The following is a 26049-nucleotide window of genomic DNA, read 5'->3' on the forward strand; positions in this document are numbered from 1 at the left end:
GGTAGTCTTATTATTAAATACACATAATACGTTTGTTACTATTTTAAATCAGTTATCATTATCACACCATTTTAAAATTTTCAATCAATGCTCCCCTATTATGGTTTTCTTGGGGACAATCTCAATCTGTATCAGTGGGAGACCTGATTATAAAAGTATTTAATTTTTTAAGTTCTATCCTGACTCAAGGACATTTTTTTCCATTGCTTTTGGAGAGAGTGGAAGGAAAGAGAGAAACATCAATGTGAGAGAGAAACATTGGTTGCCTCCCATACACACCCAGACTGGGGACAGGGAGTGGACCCACAACCTAGGTATGTGACCTAACCAGGAATCAAACTCTCAATTTTTTGGTAATGGGATGAGGCTCCAACCAACTGAGCCACATCAGTCAGGGCTAGAGTTTTAATTAAGAGTTTCTTTTTGGTACTTTTCAAAGAACCATTTACTATTTGAGAAACTTCACCTTATTTATACTCTAGAATTGAATAGTGAAGAAATTTTGACAGTTGTCACAAAGACTCAAATAGACCAAACATTACAAAAATTATTTTCATTTATTCAAGTCTTTCAAATAAAATATTCATTTAATATGATATAGAAGCAATAAAATACATAATTTATTCAGCTTTTCAGTCATTTAAAAATAGAGAGCTGTCATTTTTAAAAGCTCAGCTATTTTTCTTCCCTCTAGCACATTAAAAAAAAAACATAACTCATAAGACACCACATCATGTAAGAAAACCAAGTTCTATCTTAATCAACAGGGAGGAAAACCTGTTCACTACAGCTCCTGGCATCCCGGCGCTTGACTTTAGGTGTGTGAGAATTATGATATGAATTCACACTGTGTCTTTAGTGCACCTGCCTGTTGTCTGTTTGATGAGGAACGTATAGGAAGTATTTCACAATAGATTGAAAGTCTTCCTTTTGCACTGTTGGAGTGTGTTCTTTGACCCTCTCTAATAAGAAAATCTGTATCACCTTTCCCCTACTATCTTTAATAAAAGTCCCTTGTAATATATTTGTCTAATGATAGAATATATATGTGGATATTATTCAATTGTAAATGTGAACCTTGTATAAAAACGTATAAATGTTACAACATTGCAAAGCAGAATCCCTCATATCTTTATTGAAAGCTAAATTAAGAATTAATATTCATGTTCTTGTAATGCCAAGGTACACCAGCAGATCTAAACTCACATTATCTAAATGAAAAAGGCTCTTTGGGGAAAAAACATTTGAAAGCGAGTCAATGAGGCAGTAAAAATGTCCAAAAGGAAAATGGAACTAAACCATTGTGAACTGAGTTAAGAATGTTCCTGCATTTTGCTATGGAATGAGGAAAATTAAATTAGACATTGTAATTGAGAACCCAATACTCAGCCAGTTGTTTTCCTGTTGCCATAATATCTTGCTGCCATTGAACAAATCCATTTGCTTCCTCTTAATGCACCTACTTACAGCCCTCAAGGAACTCACTTGGTAATGCCCTTCCTACTTCTGGGACCTGGGCATGTTCTCTTTTTTTTCTCAAATACTATTTAATACTCACTTCCCCTATGGCTTCTGACTTCATTTTTCTTATTGCTATTTACCTCTGCACATCTACTTGATTCTTGTCATGCATTTCAAGTGTGTTTCTGTTTTTGTGCTTTTCCATGTATTAACTAACCATTATCTCCTATTGAATTGAATTCACCCACTGCAGTAGTGATGTTTCTTCCAATACTTTTACTGTCTTTGTGCTTCTTGCCACCTCCTTGCTCCATGATGTCTACTATGGGGTTTCGTAGGAAACAAACAGCTGTCAAATTAGCTAATGTGGATCTGCCTTATGCAAGCAAACCTTGAAGAAGTCCTCCTCCAGGGCTTAAAGAATGCTTTACTAAATTCAAGTCATTTTTTAAAGAAAAAAGTCTAGTGGGTATATAACATCAGTGATGAGTATGGCCATGATTTTAATTTGGTTACTTTAGTAACTCTTCTCTTATTTTTGATTTTTGATTCTCACTTAGAGAGGTGACAATTACTGTATTTTTAAATACAGAAAGTCAGATATTTGCCCATGTTACACTACAAAGTTATATAAATAGGTTGCAACATTTTCAAAATAATGTCAGTGAAAGACATTCATTTCAATCTTTTTAACAATTATAAATATTGGAGAAAATTTTAATCACTGTGGATCTATTTTATCATATAAAAACTCAAGTTCTCATCTCTAAGATATGAGATTCTGGATAATAATTCTGTTCAGGAATTCTGGCAGGTTTAGTCTGAGCTCTGAGGTTATTTTTAAGCATAATTCTAAGACACAAAAATATTTATATACATATAAATATCTGTCACATTAAAGATTTGGACCACTAGTCATTTGGTACCAAAACCAATAAATATATAGATTCAATTAGAATGTAAGTTTGCAGTTCAACTTTTCCCTGCCAAATATTCCATCAAAACAAATAATTAAATATTGTTATAGCTGAAGCATGTTCTTTAGAATTCTTCTTTTTTTGTTCACGTGGTGTCTACTATTCATGTGGTTGAAATCCTTCATTCACCTTATAGAGTGATGACTTGGAGACTGTTTCCTTGTTTTTGCTCTCTGGAAATTCCTCATTGTTTTTTCCATAACATTTCTTATATGACAAATAAACTAGAAAAAATACACAAGAGGTTAAGAAAAGTTTATAATAATTAGCTGCAAACTTACTTTGAACAGTGATTATAAGCTATGGCTCAAAAAGCAGTTTGCACATTCTGTAAGCTGGAGGCTACTTAGAGAGAGGAATCACCATTCCTACTTCCATGAATGAATACTCATGGTTAGAGGAATGACTGCACTTCAGGAAGACCTAGAATACAACTGTACAGAATACTTGCTCCCACAATTTATGCAGGTGGTATTCACCAACAGCAACAGCAGCAAACATTCATTCCATACCTACCATCTCTCAGTTAATGTGCTGTTCCTCACTAATTACGTTACATGCTAAGGGGTGATGTCCAGACCTTGGTCTAATAGTCTGTGCAGGAAGACTTGAACTGGAATAACACTCCATTTCTCCCAGTCTTCATTCCCATGAGGAGGGGATGGAATGGGATAGAGTGGCTGATTGGTGATCCTGACGCCTTCCTCTGGTGCATGAAACTGCTAGTCTCTGATGGCAGCCATTTCTCAGAGTATTTTTGAGATCACCTGGACAGACTGCTCTGCAAGAGGACACCTGTAGTTTATGTATGTATATGTGTATTATGTGCACATGTGTGAGGCAGTGGAAGGGAGTAGTATTAACAAGCCCATTTGGTTACAGTTTTGAGCCATATTTAAAAATTGTTTTATCTGTAATAAAAGTGCTATTTTGCTATCTAAATATCTGATTTTTTTCTCCTCTTATTTGGTTCCAAAGTTCACAGGGGAAGAGAAGGTTTTATTTATCCTCAAATTCCAGTACCTCAAACTTAAAATTGGTATAATAATATTGTCTACCTCATAGGGCAGTTGTGAACATTAAATAAGATATAATAGTAATTGAATAACCAAAAAATAAAATTAAAAAAAATGGGATATAATAGTAAAATACCTATCATGGCCTTAGGAGAATAGTAAGTGCTCAGAAAATATTAACTATCATTATGATACACAGCTGAGAGAGACAATGTCCTTTTTCAAAGGTCTTAATATGCCAAAATCAATATCTCTTGAGTTGATCCCTGCACTTCTAGTGATAGATTAGATTTGAAACCACTAAATTATTGAACCTATTTAATTGAGCTTGTGGTTAATTAAAAATATCAACACTTTTATTATAAACACTTTTTTAGCTGGAATACCCTCAACTTATATATATGCCACTGCTTTTATTTAACCAAACTATTTCTTTCCTCCCTCCCTTTTTACCTCCCTCCCTCACTTTTCTTATTCCAAAAAATATTTAGACTTCTAATCTTTTCACCAAAATATGTTTCCAAACATTACAGATACTTAATAAAGATGACTTCCTTGTTTTCAAACCAATATGTGGATTCAATTGGAATTAAAACTTTACTGCTAAAATTGGGGAAGTATGAGACCAATAGTAGTGCCTGCCTCATCATTCCTTGAGCTTATCCATTAATTCCTTCTGAGTTAGTTATTCAACTAGTAAATCTACTTAACTGGTTTATCGGCCAGTCTACTTCTTCTGGCTTGTATAGTAGACATCAATAGCTAATCATTTGGAAAATCTTAAGGCCTACCAATTGGGTATACAGTATTCCTTCACTTATCATGGGTATTACGTCCCCCCCGGCCCCATGAAGTAAGAACCTTACATTTATTCTACACTCTTAAACTTACATAACTTTAACAACATACATATACAGTACCGCAAAATCCCACAATATAGTGAAAAATCTGTGATAAATAATTAAATATAATATTTTTAAAAATCCTGCGATACAATGAGGCTGCGATAAATGAACTGCAATATATGAGGGACTACTGTATCTGTATCATTCAAGAAAACAAGGTAATTAGGCCATGAACCCCTGTCTTCTGCATTAGTGATGAATCAGTGAAAGGTTTCGAATGGTTTCAGAGTCCTAGACTAGAAAGGTAAACTGCTTTGAGAATGACATTCAAGATACAGTATTCCCTCACTTATCATGGGTATTATGTTCTAGCCCCCCCCCCCCAACGATAGAAGAAAATCCATGAAGTAGGAACCTTACATTTATTTTAGCATTTATATATATTTTAAGGCTTTATAAACCCTTCCCACACACTTATAAACTGTTTCCAGTCCCTTATTAACCTTTCCCACTCACTTATTAACCTTTTCCACACTTTTATAAATGCTACTTATGTTCTTAAACATATTCTATACTCTTAAACCTATGTAACTTTAATAACATACATATACAGTACCACAAAATCCCGTGATATAGCAAAAAATCTGCGATAAATAATTAAATATAGTATTTTTAAAAATCCCACGATACAGTGAGGCTGGGATAAGTGAACGTGATTAGCACCACAGGCAAGTTGAATACCTATTAAGAGTAAAAATGTAAAACCAAACCCAAACAAAACTGTACCTCCATGTGTTTTATAACTTAACATTCACATCATTTGTGTCCTTCACCTTCACTATACAATCCTGGTTAAAATGCTATGAAGCTTAAAACAGCACTTTCAGTATGTTTAAAAAAATAAAATTTAAAAATAGAGGTTAAACATCATCAGTCCCTGGAAAACAAAATGTAGAAAAAAGTTTCAATAAGGTGAAGGTCAGCAGGTGACAGGGGCTAGTGTATCAAAGCTATGTGCTACATCAAAGTAAAATTAAAAATCAGGTTAGCTATTTCTAGTATTTGAAATAAAGAACACTTTTACTTCAACCGTTTCAATTATATGGGCATTTAAAAACATACATGTATATATACATACACACATATATGTCTTCCAATATAACTTAGCCTGATAAATCTTTTTTATATCATTTTTCTGACCTTTATCCTATATTTATGAATTATATCAACATGCTGTTTTGAAAAAAACGACCAGTTCAGGGATCTTGGAAGCATAGAGAAAGGCACACAATAACATGATGCTAACAGGTCCATATGCCTCCCTAGCTACTAAAGGAATGAAAGTCAATGGAGAGAATTGATCTCTATCACTTTACACTTAAAAATAATCTTTACTAGAACCTTTTAGTAAAATTACAATAATTTCATCAGCAGTTGGGAAGTCATAATAATATTATGGGTGACTTTTCCCACCTATTGTTTGTTTCACTGCCAGGAAAAAGGAATTAAGTTTATAGAAGTCATTGCCAGAAAAAGGTTGTTGTTGGTTTTTTTTTAAGCCATATTAGTAAATCCAGGATTTTTCAAAGAACATCATAATGAAATGTAATTAGTATTATTCCTTACTTCCTAAGAAGATTGCTGCAAAGGCGAGCTGGAAAATGCTGTAGATGAGTGGGAAGGTGAACACCTGATTAAGCTCCTCATAGGTGAAGGAGAGCTGGACTACGGTGGAGCATAGCTGAGTGTTCTGCATTCCTGTTTCCAAAGCAACTGTTCGGCATCTGAAACAAACGTTAAGAGAATATTTATTTATTTATTTATTTATTCATTCATTCATTCATTCATTCGTTCGTTCATTTATTTATTTGCTTTGTTATTGTATTACATTAATGATCTGTCTGGAAAAAGTCCAGCCATTGATAATATAATGAGAACGGTTTGCGCAATATTGATATAGCCTGGCAGCCAAAGACAGTGGACTGGAATGAGCAGGCATGAACAATGATGACTTCACAATACTAGTCAGTGGAAGTGGTAGATGCTGTTGAGTGAGCATGTGTACTGTGTGGCTGTTAAACTTGGAATGATTGAGTGAGTAAAATAATGAACCTGCATCAAATTTTGCGTTAAACTTGAACATTCTTCTACGAAAGCTATTTAGATGATTCAGAAGGCCATAGCTATGAGCAACTAGTAATGGGCAGCTTCGTCACGACAATGTGCCTACTTTTGCATCATGTCTTGTGCAGAGTTTTTTTGGTGAAACATCACCCAGGTGACTCAGTCTAGATTTGGTGCCCTGAAGCTTTTGGCTTTTCCCAAAACTAAAATCATCTTGGAAAGGGAAGAGATTCTAGACCATCGATGAGATTTAGGAAAATACGATGGAGCAGCTGATGGTGATTGGGGGAACTATGTGAAGTCCCAAGGTACCTACTCTGAAAGGGACTGAGACGTCATTGTCCTATGTACACTATTTCTTGTATCTTGTCAATAAATGTCTATATTTTTCATATTACATAGCTACTTTCTGGAAAGACCTTGTATAATGAGAACAAGTACTCATATATATGTGTACATATAAAATATATATGTCTGCTTTTAATGTATATATGCAATATATAATTTTATTTACATTGAATAAGTATATAACTTGTATAATATTATGTAAATATTCTTTCTATTATATATATACACATAGATAAATTCTTGCCCTAGTTATCTTTTATGATTGTTATGATGAATATTAAAAGGATATAAAACTCTACATAAGTTAAAAAGTCATATGCAAACAAAGCCATAGTTGTTGTTTTCTCCCTTTTACATTAAAGAAAAAAAACTCCTGGAGATTATAACATCTTTTTGTCTAGGGAAACAAAGAATATCAAATAGCTCATTTTGCCCCGTGAACGATGAAATATACCTATATCTATATGTATATATGCATAGAGAATATTTATTATATTTTATATATCATAATATTTATTAATAAGTAATACATTTATTCAATATAAATAAAAGTACATGTTGAATAAATATATTACATTAAAAGCAGGTATATATAAATTTAAAACATATCCTTAAAGGAGAAGCTCATTTATATTAGTATTCCATAAGTGGCAAAGAGGATTCATTTCCCTATTTCATTATGTGCACAATAACAATGCCGAACACAGAGCAGGCACTGAGAAAACAGTCAAGATAGAGTAGTTGTTGTTTTATTGTTAAATTGCTTAAAATTTTTTCTCTTATTCTCAACCTAGGACATTTTAAAATTGCTTTTATAAAGAGAGGAAGGGAGGAAGAAAGAGAGAAATATCGATGTGAGAGAGAAACATTGATTCATTGCCTCCTGCACACACCTAGACTGAAATTTAAACCCACGACCCAGGTATGTGTCCCAATGAACCCTCAACCTTTCAGTTTATGGGACAACACTCAACCAAATGAGTCACACAGCCAGAGCTGGTTTTGTTTTTAATCATTAAATCTGTTCCATTCCCCATTCTACAGAACAGAAAAGTCAGAGAAAGAATAAGTACCTAGCCCAAGGTTCCACAGCTGGTAAGTGGTTGGTTGGAGTGCAAACCCAGTCAACCAGGCTCATGTCACACTTTTTCCACTGTTCAAAGCTCCTTATCTCTTTCCCAACCTCACCTACATACCAGGCATTTTCCTCTGTCTATTGATACAGAATGGGCTTGTAGGAAAGGAAATTTTTTCACACAGTATCAAGCCCATAAATGCTAAACCCCATTCTAATAGCACCTTTGGATGATGAGTTCATCCTGTTGCTGGCTGGAGGAACCCTCGTGTATTATAAGGCCAACCTCAGTACTTTTGTTGACATTACTTTACTTGGAGAATAAGGATGAAGACAATGGAAGAACTCATCTTGCATTGTACAGAGTATGGTCCAAAAGAACATCAGCAAAAGAGAGACAGTCAGTATTCTATTTCTGGGAAACTTGCATAATTTAGGAAAGAACAACAAATTTTGGAAAAAGGGTAAATGTTATTACAGGTGAAAGATTTTGAATTTGTCATCAGTATTTATAGTTGTTATAGGTTGAATTGTATCCTCCCAAATGTGACTTTATTTGGAAGTAGGATCACTGCAGATATAATTAGTTAAGGTGATTAGAATGCATCCTAAGCCAATATTGCTAGTGTCTTTATAAAAGGGGGAAATTCAGATTCAGTGACACACATTGAAGGAAGACAATGAAGAGAAATGGGGGAAGATAGCAATCTATAAGCCAAGGAGATGAAGGAGAAAGGTCTGGGACAGATTCCCCTTCACATCACTCAGAAGGAACCAATGCTGCTACACAGTGGTTTTGGACTTCTAACCTCCAGAACCATAAAACAATAAATTTCCCTTGTATAGGTTAACCCATTAGGGGTACTTTGTTACAGCAGCACTAGCAAAGTAATACAACAGCTATTACAGAAAAAATCTCCCAGTCAGCTTTACCAAAATACCATACCTGTGCCAGGGCTGACCAGCTATCCTAGCCAGAAAAAATCCTAGAGAGTAACCGGCCACAGGAAATATCGTTCCTACAATCCATAGTTTGGGAGCGATGATCCAAGCAGATTGGTACAGTATTCCTCCAACCACAGCTATGAGCACGATAAGGATCGCACCTGTGATGGACCCAATCTGGAAGAAAGACACAAAGAGACCCAACAATTGTGATAATGAAGCTTCCTGCCAGTGTATTCCTCATCTGCTTGCTGGCCATGGTCAGCCCGCCAGAAATGTATGCATATTCCACATTTTAATTTTTAGGAAAATTACAGGACATATAATGTTTATGCTGGGTTAGCCTAAAAGAGATGTCATAGCTTACAAATTATCTCTGTCAGAGAGGAAGAAAATACACTCAATAAAAACTAGAAGACCTGGCTTCCAGATTCCAATGTCCTATTCTTATTGTTTTGATAAATCTGAAACCTCTCTGAATCTTCTTGATCTGGAATTGAGGATAAAATCTTTTCCTAGTCACCTTTTATGATTATTACAATAATGAGAAAATGGATATAAAACTCTATAAAAATTAAAGTCATATGCAAACAAAAGCCACTGCTGTTATTGTTTTCTTCTTTTCACATTAAAAAAATTGGATTTTAGAACTTTTTTTTTGTCCAGAGAATACCAACTAATTCATTTTGGCCCCCAATCAGTGGAATATGATTATTTCTGTATCTTTGTTTATAATTATAGCATCTTTATCCATATCCATTTCATCTAGTTAAAATATAGTTGGTGAAGGGAAATAAATGGTTACAAATTATTATATATATCTCCTACTAATTACCTGGCACTGAAATAGCCATATAGATACAGGGATAAAAAAGATATGATCTATTTTTTAAGACCATTGTGTAGATATATTTTATACTACAAACCCACATAAGAGAGATAAAAGCAAAGTGCTGTGTGGGAGTACAGAGTAGAGTAAAAACAAGACATGATGTGTGAGTTGTGTATCTCAAAGGGTGAATAGTAACTTTTCATATAGATGGAGGGGGGAAGGGAATCCTAGAAAAGTGGACTGCATGTCTAATAACTTTAAGCAACACCCCCTGCCCTGAATTAGTTTATACTATAATGAGGAAACCAATGTAGTAGCTGGAAAGACCTATCATTTCAATTCACACTGTGGTGCATTTGACTGTGCAGCTTGTGGCATGGACCACTTACCTTAAGTATGATCTTTGCTTTCTGGGGCCATTTGTGATTAACAAACATTCCAATGGAAACAGGAACAACAAGAGCGACCAAAGATGTACCTAAAAATGACAGAAGAGCAATTTGATCAGCAGGACACAGTACAAGGAAAGAGGAAAACAAAAGAGTAAACAGCCTGAAAAAAGTTTTAGATAATATATCAGTCTTCCTTCTTGAATACAGAAAACAAAATAAAAACAAACTCTTTTTTAATTTACTTCAGTAAGTAATTTAATATTATTGGAAAGAATCAGCAATATTGATATAAATCTTTTCCATAAATTCTAGGTTAATTTTTTAGAGTTCCTTATACTTCTGATCACTATATTTTAGTTTCAGTGTTTCAGAATCTTGACTTAGTTTGTGTTCAGATATTTATATTCTGGGCAAATACTTTTTCAAAGTGTGTGTGTGTGTGTGTATGTGTGTGTGTTTTCTTGGAGAGACATAGATGACTTTTTATATCTGTCTGTTATTTTATGGTGGTAGAAATAAAAGGAAAAATTCAAACTTCCCCAGGCTTTTGGTGAGCTAATGACTTCTGGCTAAGACTGACTTTGGTTACTCAAATCTAAAGCAGAGAGGTGAGAGAATAGGTTCAAAAGCACACTTTAAACTTTCTGTGAGATAATATATTTGGTAACCTCTCAAGTAATTATAATTCTTTGCAGGAATGTGCTCACCCAGACATATGAGTCATACTTCAATTTCACCGTGTTAAATTTACTGCTGTTCTTGTGGTATATGGTTTGTTTCTCCATATTTAACACTCATTTATCCAATAGCTGATCATGGGCCATTATTTCAAAATCATCCTTTTAAATCAGTAAGAGAAAGTGAAATTAAATAATGAAATTCTGAAAGCAGATATTGCTTAGTATTAGAGTAGATTGAATAAGGACTGAAAAACAGATTCTAAAATCTAGATCTATAATTATGAATTTAAAATAAATATAATGTGAAAAAAACATAATTTTTTGTTGCCTTGTGGTGGCTAAGGGTGCCAAGAACAGGACAAAAAACAAATGTTGAGGTGAGTAAGGGGAAAATGAAAGAACAATTGATATGTAGTGTAGAAGGGTTGTTTATAGATATACTGACTCATAAGAGCCCTCAGAAAAGTTCCCATTGGGTACCCTTATATCCTGATACTTTGGGAGGAGACTTCCTCCACGGGGTCTCTTAAATCTAGGTGTAAATACTGTGCTTGAAATGTGTATGGTTACGTTTTGGTAATATATTTTTTAATGTGTTCGATCTGTGAAAAGGCAGCCCATCCCAAGTTTGGCTGCTCTTGCTAAGAGGCTTTATCTCCTTGGGACAGCCCAAGGCTACTGAATAAATAGGCAAGCAGGATTGCCTGCTGAAAGCCATAGCAGATTTCTTCTACTCACCGTATGAAGCCAGATAAAAATTTTCCAGGACTTGAAATTGACTGGAAAAGATACTCTTTGCCCTTCAGACTCAGAGTGAGTGGCTCCTGCCTGGAGAAGTGAGTTGTTCTCTTTCCTCTCCAGTGTGCTAGAAGTACTGCTTTTTTCTTCTCCCAGGTTCCATTTGTTTTTCTTATTCCTCATATGCCCATGTTTTCTGTCAAATGCTTGTCTATTCATCTGCTTACAGTTATATTATCTGAATTATAACTTGGTCTTTAATCAAGTTTGCACAGCAGATACAAGAAGAAAGAAAGGTAGAAGTCACGTGGTAGAATTTGGAGCCAGATAATCCTGAAGCTGAGCCTTATTCAGGAACTGTTGAGAACTATGCAGATCAATTAAGCCCTCTAAGCCTTGGTGTTTCCCTGTTTGTGAAATGGGTAAAATTATGTTTACCTCATGGTGTTGTTGTGAGAATTAGGTGGTGAAATAGATATACAGTTTATGGTACTGGATACTCTCAAATGTAGGATAGAGAAAAGTAGAACAACAACTTGCTGCAGTGGGTTTTCAGTGGGACCAGCTGTAAAGCTGCATCCTCCTCCATCCAGATGTCATCATCTCCAGGGGATCAGTGGATGTTTATTGAATCCTCAGAGCATGTTGAGCACAGTGTAGTACCTGAGCCAAACAGTCCTTTGCCCACAGAGCAGAGTGGAGAGTAGACCAGGAGACTATTTCCAGTTCCTGGTCATCTGGGACAAATTAAACAGTTACACTGAACCTTAATTTCCTCATCTACAAAGTAGTGATAACACCTTTTGAAGAAATTAGATTGTTTGTTTTGACATTAAAGGATTAGAAAACCAATAGCAAGAAGGTTAAGTTGGAAAAAAGCCTAGGCAGAATGGAGAGTAATCAGAGTTAATATCTTTGCTTTTCAAACTCTCGTTTAAATGCTTTTTATCTTTTCTCTTCATTCTCTTCTATTTTATTTTTTTGCCCTTTACTTCTTCTCTGATGACCCTTTCATCATTAGTCTTTCTCACTTTCTCTTCCTTTCAAAATTTACTCACTTTAAAGGATGTAATATAATTCATTCACACCATAGTTACAATTACTCATATGGTTATAAGGCATTTTCAAGAAGGAAATGCATACCAAGAGAATATTTTAAGGCTGAAATGCATTCCTTAAATAATGACTAATATAGAATTAAAACTTCATTCCACAGACAGGTTCTTTGAGAGGTCTACAATGTATAAAACTCAAGCAAACTACATTTTTTTTAAACTCTAAGGAAGGTTTCTTCAAAGAAGCAGTCAGAGAACTCAGCAGCATGAGTATAATAGGTGGTTGTGGTGGGTCATCCTAAAACCTTTTTTGAACAGGAGTTCCCAAAGGACAGTAGAAGGACTTTGGACATGGAAATCTCACACTGAACATGTGTGTCAAAGAGGACCACTTAGATTTTTAAAAATTAATTAATTAAGTTTTTTTTGTTTTTTTTGTTTTTTTGTCTAATGGGGTGGGGAGAAAGAAATGACTGTTTAAAAATATTGCAGTAAAGATTGTCTCCAATTAGTATTTCCAAAGTTCATTGTAAATCGGTTGTGTAGACCCCGAATTGTGTTTAATCACAGATAATGACTTTAGAAATGAAGAAATTTTAGGTGCCATCCATTCCACCTTCCCATGACAATAAGAATCCCTTTAACAAACATCCTGCTGAATCACCATTTAGCCTTTGCTTACGTGTTCCCTTCAATGGAACATGTACATACCTCTTTCAGGCAGCTCATCGAGGAGACATTTGTCTCCAAAGTCAGCTAAAAATAGACTATTTAGCATGTAATGTACCTGGTGACTGGTACTGATTTACCCTACATCTCATCCCTGATGACAGTTCTGTGCAAAATGCCTGGTTTTGGTAGACCAGGAACCATTTTTTTCTTGACACCATGTTACACCAGAAATTTATTCTTTCACCATCATTTATTGTCCCAGAAACAGAAAAAAGCTCCATTGGGATGGGGATGAATACCTGGGAGTTAAAATGAGTGGAGACAGAGTCATAACTAGCAAATTTGACTTCTGGGGCATAACACACAGACTGTGCCAAGATGTGGCTCACAGTTAAGTGCTATAAACAGTATGTTTTATACAGTAGTTTCCTATTGCCATGCTTGTGATTGCTTACTGAGTGTCCTGTTTTTAAATAATTGGTTGGAATGTTTTTTCTATTTCCTTAGTCTAAGTGTCTGGAAGCAAACTCCTGTTCTTATGAACTAGTTGCACTGTAGGTTAAGGAGAGAATAGCAACTTATCCTCCACAGGTCCAGACAGCTGTGCCAGGAGACCCTTTAAGCTGGCCCCTCTCCTTGATGATCTCAATGGAGAAAAAAAAAAAAAAACAACAAGCTCTCTCATGGTGTCAAAGTTTAGAATTTAGTTTCTACCAGCTCTAATTTAAATGCAGGGTTAACTTGTAATGAAATCCCAACAGCACAAATTGCTGCTGGTGCAAGAAATAAATACTAGCTGGGCCTGAGCCTGGCCTGAGAATGTAGCCAGGGATAAGAAGAAAGTAGAATAATAATATTTAGAAATCTTTCAGAGGAATAACTTACCTATGTTATCATAGGGAATTATGATCGTCCCAGAGTCGACCCACATTTTGGTATAGATTAAGAGGCACAGCGGCATCATTCCCAGGGCCAGCAGCGTGGAGCATGTGGTCATGCTGACGCTGAAAGGAAATGGGTAGGTTGATACGTCCACCTGAGTTTTCTAGGGGAGAGGTTGTTTCATTTTCCAATTCATGATTAGAAAGCCTTACAAAAACTGTTTCAACCAGGGGCACTATCCAGTCTGATGGAAAGAAATATACATGTGCTCCAGTTTGTTCAGGGTTCAGCCTTGGGCTAAAATGTGAGATCCGTATTTGGTATCTTCCTCCTTTGTCTTGTTCCATCCCTCCCTGTTGGTTCTCAAAAATTAGAGGATATATTTAATGACCATTTAAACTCATTATTAAACAAGATTCAACATGCTTAGATGCCACCCTTTGAACCTTCAATGAAAGCTCAGCCAGCACATTTATGCAGAAGAGGCATCAGGGGCTTCACCATGTCTGTGTATGTTAGAATGAGATGGACCCTTGGAGGAGAGTTCACATCCAAGAGAGGAAGCATCAGTGTGTTTATTTAGAGAGACAAATTGTTGCCCCAATTTTCTTCTTCTTGAGAAAAGAAGAGAGGCTGACCCCCCTCCCCAAAAAAAAGAAAAAAGAAAACATACAAGCAGGCAAGATAGGCCTGAATTCTATTTCTGCTAAGAAACTACCAAATGTGTATTCAGAAGAACCAGGGTCTGCTACATTTCTGCCAAGAACATCTGTGTTTTAGTGAGTAGAGCTGGTTGACTGAGTGGATTTTGACTTTTGACGTGGAAGGATTAATGTGGAATGATGTTATTGTTCATACTGTGACAGTGGATGGAAGAGAGGTTTTTGGGAATGGGTCTCCCTGCTCCCATTCAAGTGCCATGCATACAAGGGTACATTCTTTGCTCAGGGAAAAGAACCTTAAATGGCTGGACCAGACATTAAGGCCAGACACTACCTGAATTGGAAGCAGGCATGGCCACTTACTATGTGACTTTGGGTATTTTACTTTAATTTACTTCTCTTTGCCCATTTCCTTATCTGTAATATGAAGATCATAATCACTGCCACTTCACAGACTATGAGGACTGACTGAGCCAATGAGTCTAGTACTTAGAATAAATACAAGGTGCTTATTAAAATCTAGTTGATGTTATCATATATCTTGTCATAGTGTGTGCTATATTACAGCATAATTCAAAATCAGGATATTAGAGAATTTTTCTGAAAGTTTCTTTCTTCAATAGCTGTAGCATTGAGACTATCAGAGTAATAATTTCTTAAAAGTATTATATATAGACTTTCAGAAAGATGCTAAATTATTTATATCACCTGTCTCCTCCCTGAAGAAAGAGCAATAACTACAACCACCTAATACAATGCTAAGAAACAACTGGAATTAAAAAATTTTTCATTTCAATGCTTCTAACTTAGCACAGTTTTGGCAAAATAAAGAATGGGAACAATATTTATCAGGAAGCTTAACTTCCCTAATAATCATTAAAACAAATTAAAAAAAAAAACAGGAATGACCTCACTTAAAATATGTTCTAAAGAATTTAGGAAAAGGGGAAGCAAATCAAGTTTCCAATGGGAGAACTGAGTGACGAGGAGATAACCAACCTGACAAGAATTGAAAAAAGTGAGGAGAGGCTTAGGAACCTCTGGAACAGTTTTAAATATGCCAACATCTGAATCACAGGGTTGCCAGAAGGAGAACAGGGAGGACAACAAATTGAAAAATTATGTGAAAAAATAATGAAGGAAAACTTTCCTAATTTGTCTAAGGATATACATACAAAATACAGGAAGCACAGAGAGTCCCAAACAATCTAGACCCAAGGAGGACCACACCAAGACACATCATAATTAAAATGCCAAAGGTGAAAAATAAAGAATCTTAAAAGTAGCAAGACTAAAGAAGTTAGTTACCTACAAGGGAGTTCAAATAAGACTGTCAGCTAATTTCTCAAAAGAAATTTTGCATGCAAGAAGGGACTGGCAAGAAGTATTCAAAGTAATGAAAAGCAAGGACCTACAACCAAGATTACTCTATCCAGCAAAGGTATCATTAAGAATGGAAGTGCAGGGACTTCCGGCCAAGATGGAGGCTTAGACGGACACGCTAGGTCTCCCTCTACAACTATAGTGGAATACAACTACTTTAAAACAAAGGATAACTAGAAATTCCAGAAAATAAAGCTACACGGAAGCCCAACATATGAAGTTATAAACCAGCGGTGCCATTTGGGCAGGTAAGAGTTAAAGAAGGCAAAGCTGTTTGCGGAGCGGCGGGGCGGGGCGGCGAAAAATCCTGGAGGTAATCAAGCCCCTGGCTTGCGCGACTCCGGGCGCTGGGGAGCAGCCGCAGCATCGCCTTGAACAGTGAGGCCCAGGGGGGCGGGAGGACGGATCCCGGTCTCCTAGCTGAATAACTGTGTGAATCCATCTTGGACCCCCGCCCCCACAGAAAGCACCACAGAGCTGCGAAATAGGTCGCGGACAGGCAGGCGCCGGTGGTCGCTGATTTGTGACGCGTACACAGGCACTGCCCCCTGCCCCCGACAGCCGGCCCAGGAAAACAAAACGCATCTGTCAAAATGAGGCAGGCAACTATAGAGATCCCGGTAACACAACTCACCAGGCAGCAGATAGAGAACCTGACAGATGAACAGATAAGAAACCTGTCAGAGGCTCAGTTCTGGGCCATTGTCATCAGGTGGCTTACAGAATTCACAAAAGAGCAGGAAAAAGATATGAAAGAAGCGAAAAACTTTCATAACGAAAGGAACAAAACCACATACGAGACAGATGGTGAGGAATCCAGAGTCCATTTCAACAAACTGGAATATGGAGAAGAAACAAGCAGTCAACCAATGCAGCGAGAGGAAATGGCAAGCAACAATGAGAGGATCAGAAACCTCTGGGACAGCTATAAAAGGCCCAACATAAGAATCATTGGTTTGCCAGAGAATGAGGAAGATGAACTAGAACTTGAAAAATTGAGTGAAAATATAATAAAGGAGAACTTCCCAGACTTGGGGAAGGGAATAGACTTGCAGATCCAGGAAGCAAGGAGAGTTCCCAAGAGACTGGACCCAGGGAGAACCACTCCAAGACACATTATAATCAAAATGTCAAAAATTAAAGATAAAGAGAGAATCTTAAAAGCAGCAAGAGAGAAGAAAAGAATTATGTACAAAGGGGTCCCAATTAGACTATCAGCTGACTTCTCAAGGGAAACCCTACAGGCAAGAAGGGACTGGCAAGAAATATTCAAAGTAATGAAAATCCAAAACCTACAACCACGAATACTCTATCCAGCGAAATTGTCATTCAGAATAGAAGGACAGAGAAAGTGTTTCCAGGACAAAATAAAACTGAAAGAGTTCATTAGATCCAAACCACTGTTATATGAGAAGTTAAAGGGACTGGTTTAAAAAACAGAAGCTAGGGAGATGAAACAAAGGCAAACGAAACAGGCAACGAGAATGGAAAAGGAACTGTGGGTAAGGGAAACATAGTGGGGGGAGGCCAACAGGGAGGGGGAGTGGGGAGAGGGAGGGAGATGATATAGGAATTGGGGATCATGGTAGGAGGGAATGGAATAGACGGAGAGAGGTTGGGAGGAACTGTAAGCACAACTAATGGACATAATCTAAAAGGGGGGGACAACTGGAGGGAGGGGTCCACCGGGTGGAGGGGAGCAGAGGGAAGGGAAAGGGGCACAAATGTAATATTTTAATCAATAAAACACATTAAATCTGAAAAAAAAAAAAAAAAGAATGGAAGTGCAGATAAAGTGCTTCTAAGATAAGGTAAAGCTAAAGGAGTTCATGTTAAAGGGACTTATTTAAGAATCAAAACTACAAACATTAAAATGACAACAAACTCAGAACTATCAACAACAGAATCTATAAAATAAAAACAAAAAACAAATTAAGCAAACAACCAGAATAGGAACAGAATCATAGATGTGGAGATCATTTGGAAGGTTATCAGCTTGGGCGGGGGGGGGGCGGGGGGGAAGAAATGGGGAAATGGTGCAGGGATTAAGAAGTATAATTGGTAGGCTCAAAGTAGACAAGGGGATCTTAAAAATAGTACAAGAAAGGGTGAAGCCAAAGAACTTACATGCATGACCCATGGACTTGAACTAAGGGGGAGTGAAAGTGCTGGAAGGCAGGAGGAAAAACAGGTTGAGGGGAGAAAGGTAAAAGAAATTGGGACAACTGCAATAGCATGATCAATAAAATATATTTAAAAAGTAAATAAGATAAATAAAAAGAAATCCAGTATTATGACTAAATTTTAAGAAGGTAATATAATTAGTGAGAATTATTAGTCTATATGATTATAATACCCAATATATCATACATTAGCATTAAAATATGCTTTGGTGTAAAAATAAAAAGAAAGAATTTCACTATCAATATTGGATGTTTTTTAAAATGGTGGTATAAGAATACAATAAGATGCCAATATTGACATTAATATAATTTAAGTTTAGCAAGTAATCAATCTAATATGAAATCTAACAGGTAAGAAATAAGTTGCTTTTAAGACTACAGAAGGTAGAGGAGGAAGAGAAGGAAGGAGGAATAGTGGAAGGAGGAAGAAAGAAAGAAAAACCTGCAATGTAGGATAATCGTATTTGGAGAATTGTTTTCTCACTTAGCACAGTGCAAGAATACTGAGATGAAAGTTATAGAAGAAAAATGTCATTTCTATTTAAGGATATTATAGTCAATGGAATATTGAAAATGCATGGTAAACTCTCAATCATTATAAACTTATCATCATTTGGGTTTGCTAATTGCAAAATGTAAAGTGCTATATGAACATACTATTATGAATATTAGCCATGATAATATTCCATTTACAGTATTATGCTAACATAAAATGATAAGTTAAAATCATAAAATAATGGAGCCTTCTACCTTAATGAACATGGAGTGTATTTGAAAAGAATGGCTTCATACAGAAAAACATAAAGTCCCTTTCTTCCAGCATTTTAAACTTTAAATTGTTGAAAGGTATAGATATGTGGCATTAGAGGAAAACCTTAGATTAGAGAGGGATGGACTAGGCCTTTCAGTGTAGCTTAATTTGTTGATCCATGGTTTCTACAAAAGGATGCCTAACTAGATAGATAACTTGAATTGTGAATGATGACCCTTGTTAAAGATTTTCTATTCTCTGGATCAGTGGGGATTTTTTTTCCCTCTTTCACAAAATGTGTACAGATTATTTTGTTTTGCCTGAGAATGATCAAATTAGATTGAACTAAATATTATTTGACTGTAGTTTATTTTATCCAGAAACACAGGATGATTTGTAATTACCCTGAAATTCTAAATAAAAATTTCAAATGCACAACTCTCACATTACCTTAGCTAATTTTTGCCTGATGCATGGTTTTTTTTTTCACAATTAAAAAAAAGAATTTAGGAAAAAATACTTGTCTTAGTAAAGTTAAAATAGTGGGACAATAATCAATGCTAGAGTGTATGTAAATCATTTCTAAGAAGTTCAATTGATTATGGTGACAGGCTAACTTAATTTAGATACAAAATAGGATGCTAAGGCAGTTTTCTACAGCACAATAATTTGTTATAAGTTGAACTTTGTTCTACTTAAAATTAAAGTATTGGGGTTTGCTAAAGATTCCCCCCCCCCCACACCTTTCTTATTTTCTATGCCATTTTCTTTTTTATCATTTATTTTTAAAAATAAATTAGAATGGGTTTAAAGTTATCCCATAATTAAGTTACTTTTATTCCAGTGCATCCTATAGGCTTTCTTAAGTAGAGTGGATAGAAAGTGGTAGTAGAGGAAAGCAGTATTAATTACCTGGATCATAGTGAATGTTTTTATTTAAAGCTATGAGAAATTTTTTAGAAATAATTCTGTTTTTCTCCGTGTTTTTATTTTAAATCTCCTTATGAAAGCTTCAATTCTGAGTTATTTCTAAGACAATTTATGAAGTATCACAGTTTTTGGTTTGGCAAGAGCAGTTTCTTAAAGGCTACAGGAAGGATAAGACAGGAGCTGGAAAAGGAAATGGTTTAGCTTTAGTGGACATCTTGACAGTGAGGTGCTGCTAGGAGATGAGAAGAGGTTACTGGAAATCAATGTCATCTTAAATAATATGAGAACACTATCAAACCACTCAAAATTAGGTGAAAATTCACAGATAAATAATTTTAAGAATCAGTGTTGGGGAATTCATTAGTAAAAGAAAAAAATTGTATGAAAGAAGTTTGAAGTCCTTTAAAGAACATAGTTGTCAACAATAGAAATACAACCATAAATTTATACTGAAATGAGAGAAAATATAAGAAAAGGAAAAAAGATATCTTATCTTTAATTCTTGGCTTTAACTTTATTCACTACCAGAGAGAATTTTTTTAAGTTTTGGAAATAAATGAGAATTCAGTGAATGTTGAGGAATTTGGTGAAGTCAGTGAGAAGAAATGCTAAAGACTGTAATCATATTATAAGTGAAATACTAAGTTTAAAGAGCAAAAGGAGAGGGTATTGGTGAAGCTAGAAAGTGGAGATGTGATAATACAAAAATAATGTCACGCAAAGGATAAGAATCTGGACAGAAATAAGTGGATAGGTCTGAATTTTAATTCTGACTCTGTGAGCTTGGTCAAGGTTATAAGCCTTAATTTCATCATCTACCACATGCAGAAGATAATAGTACTGACTTCAGAGAGTTATTTTATCAAATACACCAGTGCATTCAGAATACTTACACTGTATGCATCTAATAAGTGTTAGCTAGTAAAATAATAATAGATGGTACATGAGAGAAACAAAGCTTGGTTACTTTGAGGAAAAAGAAAGAAAAAAATCAAATAGTGTTGGGTTAGTTCTTAGAGAGGAGCTGACATTTATGTGGTTGAAATGGGAGAGATTATTTTAAATTTATGATAAACTTCAGGGATCAGAGATCTTGAACAACTAAAATAACAGGAAGATGAACAATGTAACAATAGATGTGGTAGAAAAATCTAGAAAATAATAAAAAGGTGTGTAGGAAGTGCACAGCAGTAGAAAGATTGGAGGAAACTTAGGAAAGGATGTGAAAGGAAAGTGAGGAGGAAAAGTTCTTGCATGGTACAGCTGAAGCCATTGCTAAGAAAAGAGAGATTTGAAAATGGGGAATCTCTGGGAATAGAGCAGACACAAGAAGGTGGGATGTCTCTGTGGCCCCTGAACTGTGGCCTTAGGACTCAGCAGATACATCTGAAAATGTCCCTTTTATTTTTCCCTGAAACAATTTGTGCATAAAGCTCCCACTGTACCTGTGCACTGATCAGATTTCCACAACCTTCTAGGCTGGAGTGGAAGAGAAGGAGTCAGAGGAGCTAAAATATCATTTGTTATATTTCAATAAGCAAGGAGCTAATGAGCAAGATCTGTTGTTATTTGTGTGTGTGTGTGTTTTGTTGTTGTTGTGTGTAGTTTCTTCCTTCCTTCCTCCCTCTCTCCCTCTCTCTTTGTTTGCTTGTTTGTTTGCTTGTTTCTTTCTTTCTTTCTTTTTCTTCTTTTGTCACTAGAGATTTCAAAATATGATGATTTCCCAGGTTTGGAAGACATGATGGGGTGAGGAAAAGATAATCTATTTTCTTCTCCCAAGAATCACATCTAGGAAAGTTAAAGCAGATAGAGTTGTTTGGCTGGCACTGTGTTAGGTTTAGGGTGTCTGTTCAACTAATGAAGATACCTGTTGGTATAAACAATCATATGACTACCATTGCTAGAGTTTAAGTGGAAATGAAGAAGGTAAAGTACCAAGAAGTCTGAATTAGAAATATAAATGGTAAATAATATTGTATCTAAATAAATTATCAGGAGACTTTAGTTATTCCGTGCTCACTTCAGAAAAATGAAAAGTGTTGGAAAACTCTTTTCCAATAGCAGATGGATTACTCTCTTAATTGGCTTTAAGAAATAACTGAACAGTTTTCACCTAACATATGTAATGCATAATGTCATTATCTTGCATAGCAATGTAACTTAACCTTTTTGTAATGATTATGGGTCACTGTGATGAACATTATTAGCTCTGCTAAAATATATGTCTTGTGGGTGATTATATTTGTCCCTAAAATAAGCAATGCAGTGGATGCTGTGCACGCATCCTCTTTACTCTGGAAGCATTTTGTCTTCTACTCTTGAGCTCAAACTTTCAGGGCCACTTGCTGCTGTGGGGGGCTCAAGCCTACCTCTCTAGCCCTCCCTCCCCACTTCATGTTTCTCATCCTCTGGGCTGGGAAACAGCATAATAGAGCATTAGAACTGGGAGAGTAAGTAGATCCTGTGTGAGGAATGTTTATGAGATTAAATGGGATTTATTCTGGGTGTGCAATATCTTTTATTGGGTCTTGTTTGAGTTATAGATAGGTGAAATTGTTGGAGAGGTTACTATTGGACTGGAGAGGTGTTGGTATTATTTTAAGACAAAGTGCAGGGTGCACACTTTCTAGAATGAAAACTAAACATTTTAGTATTATCTCTCCTGTTATACAGCTTATTTTGACTTGCTGAAGGATATGGTTTCAAATTCTGCTTTTGGTTCTTATTTCTTAATATTGTTTTTTCTTACAGGAATTGTTATGCAGTGTAGACTAGATTATATAATTATCACAAGAGAAATAAGATTTCCTCAAAACCACAGAAAAGTGTAACTTGGAGCTTTAAGTTTAGGATTCTACAGTTTTAGCCAATAGAAGAGAACCTGTTTCAACAGCCAGACAACCCAGCATCACATATACCTTTTTATCTTACAAAATAATTAAATGTGTGGCATCATGTTGAAGTACAAGACTTCAATTTTGTTAAAAACTTATAAGTATAGCTGAGTCTTGAACAACTGTTAGGGTTAGAGGCACTAATTCTGCCCCCCACTGTACAGCAGTAAGTCTATGTATCACTTTTGACTCCCCCAAAAGCTTTACTAATAGTTGAAAGCTAACTACTTTTGAGCAGAACCCTCACCAATAGCATAAACAGTCAGTTAACATATATTTTGTATGTTGTATGTATTATATACTGTATTCTTATAACAAAGTAAGCTAAGAAAAATGTTATTAAGAAAATCATAAAGAAGAGAAAATACATTTGCAGTATTTATTGAAAAAAAATCCATGTGTAAGTGTACCTGCACAATTCAAACGCATGTTGTTCAAGGATCAACAAGAGTTCTGTCAAAGCTGTTTAGTGGAAATCAAAGTTTAATATTTAATTTAGTTTACTCCTATCAACCAGCTCTTAGAATTCTCACCTCTGTGTGCCTATGTGAAGGTCAAACAAGTTGAAGTCTAAAAAGACCTTATTGCTATGTGGTGGTTCATAAATTAAATAAACCTGAACAGCACTTGCCATCCTTTGTTCTTTACAAGACCTTCCTTAGGGGAAAAAAAATCTTTTGCAAGAAAGATACAGTATTTTCTTATGTGAAAATATGTACTGTGAATTTATATAATTTGCATGGTTTTTCTAAAGCTCATGGTGAAATTAACATTGGCTATGTGATGGCTGCCACACAATTGCTCATTAGGCACTGGATCAACCTGAAATAATTTATCTTTTGCAATGGTTACATTTCTACACTTTGAGCTTCTCTCTTCTGAGTATAGGATCTGGCGATTAACAGAGCTGATTGCCTAGTATGTTTAATAAGTGCACATTACATTTACACCTGGGTGGTTTGCATAAATGCATACCTGTCACAGCAAGTGAGGAATTGTGAGATAAGAAAAAGACATTTGTCTATTTAACTTGCAGCATTAAAATTCTGTCTCATCACATTAATGCTTTGTCTTATTTATGTTCTTTTTTTTTTATTCCTAGTTCTAGTTCAGACTGACATAGGATGAACTGGGAAAATATTGCAATGTAGATTACTCTCTGGGAAGGAGAGAAACAATTTTCTGTTTATTTTATAGCAAGGTAAGCATAATTTTTAAAAAAGCTGCTGTAGTTTTTTTCCCTTTTATTATCAGAAGTGAAACAAATGTACAAATTATTTTTTAGTCTTTATGCCAAGAAAAAGTTTGTCTAAATAACTAGCTGTTTTTGGTGGACTTGACTGTTTCATCATAGGTTTTCATGTTTAATGAACAATTTTATCTCATAATTACAGTCAGAGCAACTCATCATCACAAAGTTGTTGTTTATTTTCTTTCTGATACCGAAAAGGAAAACTTTCTCAGCTGTAGCTAGTGGGGCTTCAAAAATTTTTAAAAATCTTTCCAAAGATAAACATCAGTTATCCAACTCCCTGTTAACTGAATTAGATTAAAAAAAAAAAAAGACACAAACACAAACTATAACCCACAAATTCCAATATGTAATCTTAGCTGTGCAGGAAGGTGAGTAAATGCATATTCCCTTCTGTTTAATTCCCCAGTGTAGCCTAGTTCAGTGGCAGAGCAGATGGATATTCATAATGCCATAGGCTTCTGAAAGATTAATTTAATGTGATTTCAGTATTTGAAGATTTAGATGTCTTACCTCAGGTCCATGTCGCCATCGACCCAATAAGCCAAAATATTGGATGCAGTTCCGCCAGGACAGCATCCCATGATCAGCACCACTACAGCCTGGATGGGAAGGACGTCAAAGGCCACTGATAGGATGAATCCTATGAGAGGCATGATTCCAAACTGACAGAGGAAGCCAATGCATATGCCCCACGGCCGCTTTATGTGTCCAAGGAATTTCTTGATTTCCACATTGCATCCCATGGAGAACATCACCATAGCCAATAAAATGGTCAAGACGGTACTCAGGACCACACTTAAAATAGCATTAAAATTGCTGGCAGGTACCACACAGGATGAACCATTGCAAACTGTTGCAGTAGTCAAACAGCTCATTGAATTATTCATTGCTGGATTTTGGCTCAAACAGTCACAGAAATCCACAGAAGCACCAATCTTCCACTTCTTGCTGCAGTAATAATGCCTACTGCAACCACGTCAAACTTTTAAACCCTTTCTAAATGTGTCATTTGATGTCTCTTTCAAAAGCCACCTCAGTGAGGCAATAAAAAATAATAAATGCTAGTATGTCAGTTTCGAGAGGTAACATTACAACACAGCACATATTATGAATCATAAAAATCCTGCCAGATTATTGGTCCAGACAGAGAATTCTAATTAATCATTTATTGGCATGGTAATGAACCGTGCCATATAAAAAGAGCTGTGTTAATGTTTAATGCTGGGAAGGTTTGTTAATTTCAGTTAAACAACACTCAGATATTACAGAACATTGAAGGGGTTAAGCCATAGGAAAGCATGTTATTCACTCATCTCCTTTAAGTGGGAGGAGGTGGGTCCTCAAAACTCAAACTGCAAAATAGTGTCAGATCCTGAACTGAAACTAAGACCTTTAATTTCCTCTCCCAATAGTTTTCTTACTGTATCAATGCTGTAGTGTTCATAACGTATATGTAAGTTTTAGAAACTTGTACACCCTTGATGCAAAGATATGGGAAGGTAACATGTGAGAGAATAGAATGTTTTCATATAGTCCAATGGGAGGGCAGCTGACCAGGAGAGCCACCCTCAATTCCTCACACACCCAATTATGTATGAGTTGCCATAGTAACAAAGTGCTTTATAGATAGTGACAACACAATTATTTAGAGGGATGAACCTCAGAGGATTAGGTCAAAGTGACAAGAGCTCTTTGTGCTTAGAGTCAGGAATTGAAATCAGACATTTTTTGGAGAGGGGAGGAAGTTGGACGTTCCATGGGAAGTTGATTTTTGTATATGTCAAATAGTCAACCTCATTACGGACAGAACACTGCACTTGGTGTATAGGGAAGACAAAAAAGAGGTAGAGGAGTAATTGTTCCTGTTCTCAGGAATTTATGATATAATCATTTAGTCAGGATTCAACATAAAAATAAAATTGAATATTTTGATCATGATTCACAACTGA

At 35.7% G+C, this 26049-nt stretch overlaps 1 protein-coding gene across 1 annotated transcript; it reads right to left on the reverse strand.

Moving 5' to 3' along the window:
• Nucleotides 1-538: 538 nt before the first annotated feature.
• Nucleotides 539-25107, reverse strand: SLC10A2 (solute carrier family 10 member 2). Its single transcript, XM_090258260.1, has 6 exons — nt 24611-25107; nt 14046-14164; nt 10013-10101; nt 8793-8968; nt 5926-6083; nt 539-2662 (listed from the first exon to the last, which is right to left on the reverse strand). Exons 1-6 carry the CDS (start codon nt 24985-24987, stop codon nt 2538-2540), a joined length of 1044 nt encoding a protein of 347 aa, XP_090114386.1. The 5' UTR covers nt 24988-25107; the 3' UTR covers nt 539-2537.
• Between the last annotated feature and the right edge of the window lie 942 nt (nt 25108-26049).

Source organism: Furipterus horrens, unplaced genomic scaffold (assembly GCF_987537825.1).
Source record: "Furipterus horrens unplaced genomic scaffold, mFurHor1.1.pri manual_scaffold_12, whole genome shotgun sequence".
NCBI lineage: Eukaryota > Metazoa > Chordata > Mammalia > Chiroptera > Furipteridae > Furipterus > Furipterus horrens.